General features: G+C 55.6%; 1 protein-coding gene across 2 annotated transcripts; it reads left to right on the top strand.

The window, feature by feature from the left end:
• Positions 1-372: 372 nt before the first annotated feature.
• Positions 373-11,789, top strand: ARL5C (ADP ribosylation factor like GTPase 5C). 2 transcript variants are annotated; one of them, XM_038754147.1, is made up of 6 exons: positions 373-454; positions 5,970-6,030; positions 6,473-6,620; positions 9,326-9,409; positions 9,855-10,006; positions 10,590-11,789. In XM_038754147.1, exons 1-6 carry the CDS (start codon positions 409-411, stop codon positions 10,636-10,638), a joined length of 540 nt encoding a protein of 179 aa, XP_038610075.1. In that variant the 5' UTR covers positions 373-408; the 3' UTR covers positions 10,639-11,789. The 2 variants fall into 2 exon arrangements, with proteins under 2 accessions (XP_038610075.1, XP_038610076.1); XM_038754148.1 differs by lacking the exon at positions 9,326-9,409.
• The last annotated feature ends 231 nt before the right edge of the window (positions 11,790-12,020 follow it).

The raw sequence follows: 12,020 nt of genomic DNA, 5'->3' as shown, positions 1-12,020 counted from the left end.
AGATGACAGTCTTCATCCCCATTTTACAGATGAGGGAACTGAGGCCCAGTGAAGTGACTTGCCCAAAGTCGCACAGGGATTATCTTCCCTGTCTAGATGTTGCCAACTTGTACTTCCCAAGCGCTTAGTACGGCGCTCTGCACACAGTGAGCGCTCAATAAATACGACTGAGTGAATGACAGGAGGGAAAGGGGAGGGGCAGTTTCTGTTGACACCACCCATCCCGGGGGCCCGGTGACGTCATAGCGTCCGGTGGGGAAGGGGATTCCCCGCCCCGCCAGCCCATGACGTCAGAGACCAAGCCCCCCCCACCCCCGCAGAGACCCTCCCTCCAAGGGGCGGGGCCCGGGGGCCTCGGGCCGGAGCGGAGGCGGTGGGCTCCGGCCTGCCCCGGGACCCCGCCACGACATGGGCCAGCTGGTGGCCAAGCTGATGAGCATCTTCGGAAACCAGGGTAAGGGGCCCCGGACCCCCCCGCAAGCCCCCTCCCCACCGGCTCCGCTGAAGTCTGCAGCCCCCGGGGGGCCCTGCGGTTAACAGTTCTCCTGGGGAGTGGGCTGGGAAGCCCGGGAGGGGGCCTGCGGGGATTGGCATGGGGGAGAGGGGAGTGGGCTGGGAAGCTGGAGGGGACTGGAGTGAAAGGCTGGGGGAGAGGGGGCTGGGAAGCTGGAGTGAAAGGCTGGGGGAGGGGGAGTGGGCTGGGAAGCTGGAGGGGCCTGGAGTGAAAGGCTGGGGGAGAGGGGGCTGGGAAGCTGGGGTTCCTGGAGTGAAAGTCTGGGGGAGAGGGGAGTGGGCTGGGAAGCTGGAGTGAAAGTCTGGGGGAGAGTGGGCTGGGAAGCTGGGGTTCCTGGAGTGAAAGTCTGGGGAAGAGGGGAGTGGGAAGCTGGGGTTCCTGGAGTGAAAGTCTGGGGGAGAGGGGAGTGGGCTGGGAAGCTGGAGGGGCCTGGAGTGAAAGTCTGGGGGAGAGTGGGCTGGGAAGCTGGGGTTCCTGGAGTGAAAGTCTCGGGGAGAGGGGAGTGGGCTGGGAAGCTGGAGGGACCTGGAGTGAAAGTCTGGGGGAGAGTGGGCTGGGAAGCTGGGGTTCCTGGAGTGAAAGTCTGGGCGAGAGGGGAGTGGGCTGGGAAACCGGGGGGCCTGGAGTGAAATTCTGGGGGAGAGGGGAGTGGGCTGGGAAGCTGGGGGGGCCTGGAGTGAAAGTCTGGGGGAGAGGGGAGTGGGCTGGGAAGCTGGAGGGGCCTGGAGTGAAAGTCTGGGGGAGAGTGGGCTGGGAAGCCTGGGGGGACTGGAGTGAAAGTCTGGGGGAGAGGGGAGTGGGCTGGGAAGCCTGGGGGGACTGAAGTGAAAGTCTGGGGGAGAGGGGAGTGGGCTGGGAAGCCGGAGGGGACTGGAGTGAAAGTCCGGGGGAGAGGGGAGTGGGCTGGGAAGCCGGGGGGCCTGGAGTGAAAGTCTGGGCGAGAGGGGAGTGGGCTGGGAAGCTGGAGGGGCCTGGAGTGAAAGTCTGGGGGAGAGTGGGCTGGGAAGCTGGGGTTTCTGGAGTGAAAGTCTGGGGGAGAGGGGAGTGGGCTGGGAAGCTGGAGGGACCTGGAGTGAAAGTCTGGGGGAGAGTGGGCTGGGAAGCTGGGGTTCCTGGAGTGAAAGTCTGGGCGAGAGGGGAGTGGGCTGGGAAACCGGGGGGCCTGGAGTGAAATTCTGGGGGAGAGGGGAGTGGGCTGGGAAGCTGGAGGGGCCTGGAGTGAAAGTCTGGGGGAGAGTGGGCTGGGAAGCCTGGGGGGACTGGAGTGAAAGTCTGGGGGAGAGGGGAGTGGGCTGGGAAGCCTGGGGGGACTGAAGTGAAAGTCTGGGGGAGAGGGGAGTGGGCTGGGAAGCCGGAGGGGACTGGAGTGAAAGTCCGGGGGAGAGGGGAGTGGGCTGGGAAGCCGGGGGGCCTGGAGTGAAAGTCTGGGGGAGAGGGGAGTGGGCTGGGAAGCTGGAGGGACCTGGAGTGAAAGTCTGGGGGAGAGTGGGCTGGGAAGCTGGGGTTTCTGGAGTGAAAGTCTGGGGGAGAGGGGAGTGGGCTGGGAAGCTGGAGGGACCTGGAGTGAAAGTCTGGGGGAGAGTGGGCTGGGAAGCTGGGGTTGCTGGAGTGAAAGTCTGGTCGAGAGGGGAGTGGGCTGGGAAGCTGGGGTTCCTGGAGTGAAAGTCTGGGGGAGAGGGGAGTGGGCTGGGAAGCCGGGGGGGCCTGGAGGGATTGTCATGGCGGAGAGTGGGCTGGGAAGCTGGGGTTCCTGGAGTGAAATTCTGGGGGAGAGGGGAGTGGGCTGGGAAGCCGGGGGGGACTGGAGTGAAAGTCTGGGGGAGAGGGGAGTGGGCTGGGAAGCCGGGGGGGGGGGGGACTGGAGTGAAAGTCTGGGGGAGAGGGGAGTGGGCTGGGAAGCCGGGGGGGGCCTGGAGGGATTGTCATGGGGGAGAGGGGAGTGGGCTGGGAAGCCGCGGGGGGGGGGGGGGGGGCCTGGAGTGAAAGTCTGGGGGAGAGGGGAGTGGGCTGGGAAGCCGGGGGGGCCTGGAGGGATTGTCATGGGGGAGAGGGGAGTGGGCTGGGAAGCCGCGGGGGGGGGGGGGGGGCCTGGAGTGAAAGTCTGGGGGAGAGGGGAGTGGGCTGGGAAGCCGGGGGGGGGCGGGGACTGGAGTGAAAGTCTGGGCGATAGGGGAGTGGGCTGGGAAGCTGGGGTTCCTATAGTGAAATTCTGGGGGAGAGGGGATTGGGCTGGGAAGCCGGAGGGGACTGGAGTGAAAGTCTGGGAGAGAGAGGAGTGGGCTGGGAAGCCGAGGGGGGGGGGGGGGGTAGGTCCCGGAGTGAAAGTCTGTGGGAGAGGGGAGTAGGCTGGGGAGCCGGGGGGTCCCGGGGTTCAAGTCTGTGGGAGAGGAGAGTGGGCTGGGGGAGGGAGAGAGTGGGACAGGGAGGAGCAAAGAGGAGGGGAGAGAAAGTGAAGTGATCCCGTAAACAGAGAGAGCCCCTTCTCCTCCTCTCCCCTTTCCCCCTTCTCCCTTTCACTGCTTCCCAACTCACAACAGGAACTCATTCATTCATTCATTCATTCATTCATTCATTCATTCACTCGTATTTTTTGAGCACTTACTGTGTGCAGAGCACAGTACCAAGCGCCTGGAAAGTACAACTCAGCAATAGAGAGAGACAATCTCTGCCCACAACGGGCTCACAGTCTAGAAGGGGCAAGACAGACATCAAAACAAGTAAACCGGCATCAATAGCATCCCTCTAAATAAATAGAATTATAGATGTATACACGTCAATACAAGTAAACAGGCATGAATACAAATAAATAGAATTTTAGATATGTACCTATATATACAAGGGTAGAGCAAAGGGAGCGAGTGGAGGGGAGAGGGAGCTGAGGAAAAGTGGGATCTGGGAAAGGGGGTCTTAGTCTCCGCTCGGTGAGGGGGAGGAAGAAAAGAAGGGTAGCTCCATCCCTGAGGGTCCCCCCTCCATCAGTTTGGCCTCCAGTTGGCCTTTTCCTCTTCCTCTGCCCTCCCATTGCCCCTTTCCCAGCTGGGGCAGTGGGCAAGCCCATTGTCTTATGGAGGGGACGTGGGTGTGGGAATGTGGCGTGTGAATGTGTGTGGCGGGTGGGAAGGCGACCGTTTCCTCCGATTGTGAGTCCAGCTGCCTGGACTCCCTCTCCCTCCCTTCCCCTCTTTATTCCACCCCACCCCATCCACCAGCCAGGCCCTCCGTGGGTCTCCTCTCTCCGGCTGGGCCCGGCTCCTTGGCAGCCTGGATGTCTCTGAGCAGCCCCATTCCTTCCTCTTTAATTGTTTTTATTAAGCGCTTACTATTCATTCAATCGTATTTATCGAGCACTTACTATGTGCAGAGCACTGTACTAAGCGCTTGGGAAGTACAAGCTGGCAACATATAGAGACGGTCCCTACCCAACAACGGGCTCACAGTCTAGAAGGGGGAGACAGACAACTAAACAAAACGTGGACAGGTGTCAAGTCATCAGAACCATGTGCAGAGCACTGTACTGAGCACTTGGGAGAGTACCATTCAACAGAGCTGGTAGTCAGAGTCCCTGCCCACAACGAGCTCGCAGTCTAGTGGGGTACGCGGACATGAATATCGATAAATAAATTACGGCTATGTACGTAAGTGCTGTGGGGCTGAGGGAGGGGGGAATAAAGGGAGCAAATCAGGGTGGCAAAGAGGGAGTTGGAAATGAGGGTTGCCTGCCCAATCTCTCTGTGGTTTGGGTGAGTGGGGAAAATTCATTCATTCATTCATTCAATCATATTTATTGAGCGCTTACTGTGTGCAGAGCACTGTACTAAGCGCTTGGGAAGTACAAGCTGGCTACATATAGAGACGGTCCCTACCCAACAACGGGCTCACAGTCTAGAAGGAGGAGACAGACAACAAAACAAAACATGTAGACAGGTGTCAAGTCGTCAGAACCATGTGCAGAGCACTTGGGAGAGTACCATTCAACAGAACTGGTAGTCAGAGTCCCTGCCCACAACGAGCTGGCGGTCTAGTGGGGGAGGCGGACGTGAATATCAATAAATAAATTATGGCTATGTATGTAAGTGCTGTGGGGCTGAGGGAGGGGGGAATAAAGGGAGCAAATCAGGGTGGCACAGAGGGAGTTGGAAATGAGGGTTGCCTGCCCAATCTCTCTGTGGTTTGGGTGAGTGGGGAAAATTCATTCATTCATTCATTCAATCATATTTATTGAGCGCTTACTGTGTGCAGAGCACTGTACTAAGCGCTTGGGAAGTACAAGCTGGCAACATATAGAGACGATCCCTACCCAACAACCGGCTCACAGTCTAGAAGGAGGAGACAGACAACGAAACAAAACACGTGGACAGGTGTCAAGTAATCAGAACCATGTGGAGAGCACTGTACTGAGCACTTGGGAGAGTACCATTCAACAGAGCTGGTAGTCAGAGTCCCTGCCCACAACGAGCTCGCGGTCTATTGGGGGACGTGGACGTGAATATCGATAAATAAATTACGGCTATGTATGTAAGTGCTGTGGGGCTGAGGGAGGGGGGAATAAAGGGAGCAAATCAGGGTGGCACAGAGGGAGTTGGAAATGAGGGTTGCCTGCCCAATCTCTCTGTGGTTTGGGTGAGTGGGGAAAATTCATTCATTCATTCATTCATTCAATCATATTTATTGAGCGCTTACTGTGTGCAGAGCACTGTACTAAGCGCTTGGGAAGTACAAGCTGGCAACGTATAGAGACGGTCCCTACCCAACAACGGGCTCACAGTCTAGAAGGAGGAGACAGACAACAAAACAAAACATGTGGACAGGTGTCAAGTCATCAGAACTATGTGCAGAGCAGTGTACTGAGCACTTGGGAGAGTACCATTCAACAGAGCTGGTAGTCAGAGTCCCTGCCCACAATGAGCTCGCGGTCTAGTGGGGGAGGCGGACGTGAATATCGATAAATAAATTATGGCTATGTATGTAAGTGCTGTGGGGCTGAGGGAGGGGGGAATAAAGGGAGCAAATCAGGGTGGCAAAGAGGGAGTTGGAAATGAGGGTTGCCTGCCCAACCTCTCTGTGGTTTGGGTGAGCGGGAAAAGTGATTAGGATGATGGCGTGGGCAAGGAGCCCCCTCCTTCCTCTCCCCCTCTCCCCCACCTTACCTCCTTCCCCTCCCCACAGCACCTGTATATATGTATATATGTTTGTATGGATTTATTACTCTATTTTATTTGTACATATTTATTCTATTTATTTTATTTTGTTAATATGTTTTGTTTTGTTCTCTGTCTCCCCCTTCTAGACTGTGAGCCCACTGTTGGGTAGGGACCGTCTCTAGATGTTGCCAACTTGGACTTCCCAAGCGCTTAGTACAGTGCTCTGCACACAGTAAGCGCTCAATAAATACGATTGAATGAATGAATGAGTGAAAAGGGGGCCCTGGCCTGACCCGGTCCATCTCTCCCTTCAGAACACAAGGTGATCATCGTCGGGCTGGACAACGCGGGGAAGACCACCATTCTCTATCAGTTGTGAGCGTCTCCCCCTCCACGGGTTGGGGAGGGGAAGGACTGGCCCGGAGCCCCGGGCCTGGGGTCATTCCTTCATTTGTTCAGTCGTATTTATTGAGCGCTTACTCTGGGCACAGCACTGTCAATGGAAAGAGCATGGGCTTGAGAGTCAGAGGTCATGGGTTCTAATCCTGGCTCCACCGCTTGTCAGCTGTGTGACTTCGGGCAAGTCACTTCACTTCTCTGTGCCTCAGTTACCTCATCCGTAAAATGGGGATGAAGACTGTGGACCCCACGTGGGACAACCTGATCTCCTTGTATCCTCCCCAGCGCTTAGAACAGTGCTTTGCCCATAGTAAGCGCTTAACAAATGCCATTATTATTATTACTAAGCGTTGGGAAGAGCCGGGTGGGGAGTGGGGGAACGTCCAGAGCCCTGAGTGGGGGCCTTTGTTCCTCTCAGCCTGATGAATGAGGTGGTCCACACGTCACCCACCATCGGCAGCAACGTGGAGGAGATCACCCTGCAGAAGACGCACTTTCTCATGTGGGACATCGGGGGCCAAGAGACGCTCCGCTCCACGTGGAACACTTACTACTCCAACACTGAGGTGCGTCTGGGCAAGGCGTCACTCTGCCCCATCCTCTGGGCCCTGAGCCTGGGGGTGTCCAAGCTCAGCCGGCTGGTTGCTCTGCTCCACTTGGCATCCACTATATGCTCAAACATTGAACTAAGCGACAAGGTAAACAGAAGCAGTATGGCCTAGGGGAAAGAGCCTGGAATTCTGGTTGATTGAGACAGTGAGCCCCACGTGGGACAGGGACTTTGTCCAACCCTATCTGCTTGTCTTAGTACAGTGCCTGACACATCCCTTCAAGGCCCTACTGAGAGCTCACCTCCTCCAGGAGGCCTTCCCAGACTAAGCCCCCCTCCTTCCTCTCCCCCTCACCCCCCTCTCTATCCCCCCATCTTACCTCCTTCCCTTCCCCACAGCACCTGTATATATGTTTGTACTTATTTATTACTCTATTTATTTATTTTACTTGTACATATCTATTCTATTTATTTTATTTTGTTAATATGTTTGGTTTTGTTCTCTGTCTCCCCCTTCTAGACTGTGAGCCCACTGTTGAGTAGGGACTGTCTCTATATGTTGCCAACTTGTACTTCCCAAGCGCTTAGTACAGTACTCTGCACACAGTAAGTGCTCAATAAATACGATTGATTGATTGATTGATAATAAGCACTTTTAACCAATACCACAATTATTACTGTTATTACTGTTATTCTGAGGACCTGCCCGCTGGATGACTTTGGGCAAGTCACCTAACTTTCCTGGGCTTCAATTTCCTCATCTGTATAATGGGGATTCGATATCCGTCTTCCCTCCCCCTTAAACTAGGAGCCTTGTGTGGGATAAAGACTGTGTCTGGCCTGATTATCTTGTATCTACCCCAGCGCTTATAGAGCGCTTTGTGACTGGCCTTCAGGGGATGGGGGAGGCTGTCTACAGGGCAATGGTCAGTCCAGGATTCAGCTAGGCCCAGGGTGGAGAAGTTGCTTGGTGTTTTCTTCTCCCTCTCACTGCCCTCGAGTTCCTCTTTCTCCCAACACTGGGCCCACAAAGACACTGTCTTTATCCCACATAAGGCTCCTAGTTTAAGGGGGAGGGAAGACGGATGTTGAATCTCCATTATACAGATGAGGAAATTGAAGCCCAGGAAAATTAAGTGACTTGCCCGAAGTCATCCAGCAGGCAGGTCCTCAGAATACTAGTAATAATAGTAATAATTGTGGTATTTGTTAAAAGTGCTTATTATGTGTCAGGCAGTGTACTAAGTGCTGGAGTGGATACAAGCAGACAAAGTCCCTGTCCCACATGGGGCTCACTGTCTCAATCAACACTCCCTCATTTCGCCTTGACGTCTCTGGATGAAATTACCGGCCCCTTCTTTCCACCCAGATTTGGAAAGGAGAATTAAGCCGAGGAGAGGGGAAGTCCGGACGGGTCATTCAAGAAGACGTCAAGGTGGCACGTGGCCCCAAGCCCGATTGCTCAAGATCCACAGGATGGGCAAGCTTAGAGCTGGAAGGGTTAGATCAGCCTTCCACGGAGTCTGATCCAGTTTGGATTTGGGAGCTCCCCCTCCCCAGCCCCAATCCAGTTTCTGGGATCACATCACTGACGTGGGAAGCAGCGTGACATAGTGCCTGGGAGTCAGAAGGCCATGAGTTCTAATCCTGGCTCCGCCACTTGTCTGTTGTGTGGCCTTGTGCGAGTCACTTCACTTCTCTGGGCCTTAGTTCTCTCATCTGTAAAATGGGAATTGAGATTGTTTGCCCCACGTGGGACAGGGACTGTGTCCATCCCAGTTTGCTTGTATCCACCCCAGCATTTACTACAGTGCCTGCTACATAATAAGCACTTACGAAATACCACAGTTCTTATTATAGACGTGCCCAGAGCTGCTGAGATTATTCCCAGCATCTCCTGCTCCCTTCCTCTTAGACCGGGAGCCCCGTGTGGGTCAGGGACTGTGTCTGACCTGATTATCTTGTATAATAATAGTATTTACTGTGGTGCCAACCACCTCACTAAGCACTGGGGTCGATAGAAGATAATTAGGCCAGACACAATCTTTATCCAGTGGTTAGTACAGTGCCTGGCACATAGTAAAGCACTTAACAAATACCATAATTATTATTATTATCTCACATGAGGCTCTTAGTTTAAGGGGGAGGAAAGACAGATATTGAATCCCCATTGTACAGGTGAGGAGATTGAAGCCCAGAAAATTAAGTGACTTGCCCAGTCATCCAGCAGGCAGATCCTCAGAATAACAGTAATAATAGTAATAATTGTGGTATATGTTAAAAGTGCTTACTTTTACTGTACTAGGTGCCAGGGTGGATGCAAGCAGATAGAGTTGGACAAAGTCCCTGTCCCACGTGGGGCTCACTGTCTCAATCAATCAGAATTCCAGGCTTTTCCCCCTAGGCCGTACTGCTTCTGTTTACCCTGTCGCTTAGTTCAATGTTTGAGCATATAGTAAATGCTTAGCAAATTATTATTACTGATAAGAGTGATAATAATTGTCCCTGGAGACCAGCACCCCCTCCTTAGAGAAAAGTCCCTCTGGCAGGCTGTGGAGCTGAGTTGGACTGGTCTATTTCAGGGTGTCAGAGCTGCCCGGGGAAGCAGATGGCAGAGGAGGGAGCTCCCATCCTCCCCACCCTGCTGACCGACAGAGGCCTTCTCCAGCCCCTGAGGTTGGCTGGCCGAGGCCTCTGACCCTCACCCCTTCCCCCTCCCAGTTTGTCATCCTGGTGATAGACAGCACGGACCGAGAGCGGCTTACGGTGACTCGAGAGGAGCTTTACAGGATGTTGGCCCATGAGGTAGAATGGAAACCCCCACTAACAATTAACAGCTCCTTCAATTATATTTACTGAGCACTTAATGGGTGCAGAGCACTTACTACAGTAGTAGTACTGTGCTTGGGGAGAGTACAGTGTAACAATAAACGGACACATTCCCTGCCCACAGTGAACTTACATCAGATAGGTTTCTTGGGGAGGAGGGGGTGCTGGGAGAGGGGGATTCCCTGTGGACTTCCTCCACGGCCCTGGAGACCGGCGGTCACGGGTCGGGGGGTGGTTAGAGCTTTGCAACGGGTCTGGGGGATGGTCAGTTTGGGAGACCTGAAGGCCCCCTGGACCCTGAAGTGAGCTTCTGTGCTGCCACCCTCTCCACCGATGGTAGGATCTGGGCTTAAGGGGATTGGGGGAGGTGGCGGGGAGTCGGTCTGACAGGGGGAAGGGTGGTTTTCCCCTCTGCGGACAGGACCTCCGGGATGCGGCTGTGCTCATCTTCGCCAACAAACAGGACGTGAAGGATTCGATGACCACGTCGGAGATCTCGAAGACCCTGACTCTCAGCGCCATCAAGGATCACCCCTGGCACATCCAGGGCTGCTGTGCCCTCACGGGGGAGGGGTATGTGCTGGGCTCCCCCTCTCCGCCACCTGTCCTCTACCCGCTCTTGGTCCAGGGGTCCCCGGACCCCCAGCTCGAACTGGAGGGCTCCAGGGGTCCCGATTCCACCTTCCGGGCCCTCAGAGTCAGCGACAGTGGGAGGGGAGGGTGTGGAGGCTGGGTTTGGAAGTCTTGGGTTGGGAACTCCAGCCAGCACAGGTTGGTGCATCGTGGCTTCGTGGGCAGTGCCCAACCCTGTCTTCCCCACCCTGCTTGAGTCACCCCGTCCAGCAAGACGGATGGGAGCCCGGGGCCCGGCTAGCAGAGCGGCAGGCCCCTTCCGAAGCTGGGTAGCAAGGCACTGTCTGCTCTGTGGGTCCACCCGAAGTTCATGGAGGAGGGTTACAGAGTGCCACAGCTGCTGGGCGAGGCAGCCGGGCCCGGCGGCTGAGGCACTCAAAGGCCCGTCCCGTCTTGCCGCCTCTGCGGTAGCCAGTCGGAAGCTCACCTGCTCCCTCACTCCCTTGCCCCGGGGAGGGGAGTGTGGGTCTGCGCAGCCACCAGGATCCCACCGTGACCCCAGCTCTGCCCTCCTTCCCCGCAGACTCCCCGCTGGGCTCGAGTGGATGAAATCCCACGCCACTGCCGACTGACTCCCAGCCCCTTGACCTCTGGACTCCGGGAGCCGAAGCCGAAAGGAGAGCGGCGTTATTTTTCTAAGAGCCCCGCGGAGGGAAAGGCCTATTTATTATTTTTCTACTCACGGGGGACTGAGACCCCGAGCCTTCAATGGACAGTGGGGCAGCGGAGGTGGTAGTCCTGCCACTGCAGGGAAGAGACCCAGAGGGGATCCTGGGGGTCCAGTTTCTTCCCCTGCAGCTGAGACTCCAGGGTAACTGCTGGTGGGTCGGGGGGATCACTGGTCCAGCACTGGGAAGGGCTGGGGCCCCAAAGTCAGGGAAGAGGTGAGAGGAGATGGCTTCTCCTTGGCATCTCCCACCCCATCCCGGACATTGGACACTTTCTCCTTCTTGGAGAGTTGGCGATCAAAGCACGCTGAGTAAAGAAAGTTGGCAGTTGTTGGGGGTGGGATAAGGAAAGGCATCCTTTGAGGCCTCTTGACCCCTCCAGGCGCCCACACTCCCCCACCCCAGAGACGGTGGTTCGTCTTGCCTGGACCGGCCCAAATGCTTTGGACCGTAGCCTGTTTTCTGCTTCGATTTCAGGTTTTTTCCCCCCACCCGCCCCGTCACCCCGGGCACTGCAGTGCCTGCCCGTCTGGTTTTTTTTTAAGAAGATTTTTTTAAAAGCGCATCGGGAATTTTGTATTGGAACAATAAATGCCGTCGGCCGCCAGTTCGTCTCCCCGCCCCGTCTCTCCTCTCTGGCCCCCAGCTGTCCCCGGCTCAGTGTCCTCCTGCCCTTCTGCCCACTCTGCTCTCTCTGGGGGACACAAAGCAGGCCTCGTGAGGAGGGCTGGCTTGGTTGAGACCCCAGCTCTAGTGTGGGGGCCTATGGGCCTGAAAATGGGGGCCTCCGTGTGGCCCTGGTTAGTCCCAGCGCTTAGAACAGTGCTTTGCACATAGTAAGCGCTTAAAAAATGCCATCATTATTATTATTATTATTCTGAACAGGGGAGGGGACTGGAGAAAGCCTTGGGGGTCTGGGCAGAAGGTGGGGATTGGGACAGATTTCAAACCGATGGGCACATTTGCAATTTCCAGCCTCTGCCTCTGGCAGGGGCCAGTGTTACAATAAACTCCGCCAACTGTCAGCTGTGTGACTTTGGGCAAGTCACTTCACTTCTCTGGGCCTCAGTTCCCTCATCTGTAAAATGGGGATTAAGACTGTGAGCCTACGTGGGACAACCTGATCACCTTGTAACCTCCCCAGCGCTTAGAACAGTGCTTAATAAATGCCATCATTATTATTATTATTATTATTAAGGCCAAGTCTGCTCCTTCCCAAGGGGAAAAAAAAGTCATCCCCCATCCCCTCAGGAATAACTCATACTGTAACGGGCACCCTGACACTT

Source organism: Tachyglossus aculeatus, chromosome 11, assembly GCF_015852505.1.
Source record: "Tachyglossus aculeatus isolate mTacAcu1 chromosome 11, mTacAcu1.pri, whole genome shotgun sequence".
Lineage (NCBI taxonomy): Eukaryota > Metazoa > Chordata > Mammalia > Monotremata > Tachyglossidae > Tachyglossus > Tachyglossus aculeatus.
This window is presented reverse-complemented; position numbering and strand designations above follow the sequence as displayed.

Coding starts and splice junctions, on each gene's coding strand:
- ARL5C (XM_038754147.1), top strand. CDS start 409: ATGGGCCAGCTGGTGGCCAAGCTGATGAGCATCTTCGGAAACCAGG. Junction 6,621..9,325: donor CTTACTACTCCAACACTGAG/GTGCGTCTGGGC, acceptor TCCCCCTCCCAG/TTTGTCATCCTGGTGATAGA. Junction 10,007..10,589: donor TGTGCCCTCACGGGGGAGGG/GTATGTGCTGGG, acceptor CCTTCCCCGCAG/ACTCCCCGCTGGGCTCGAGT.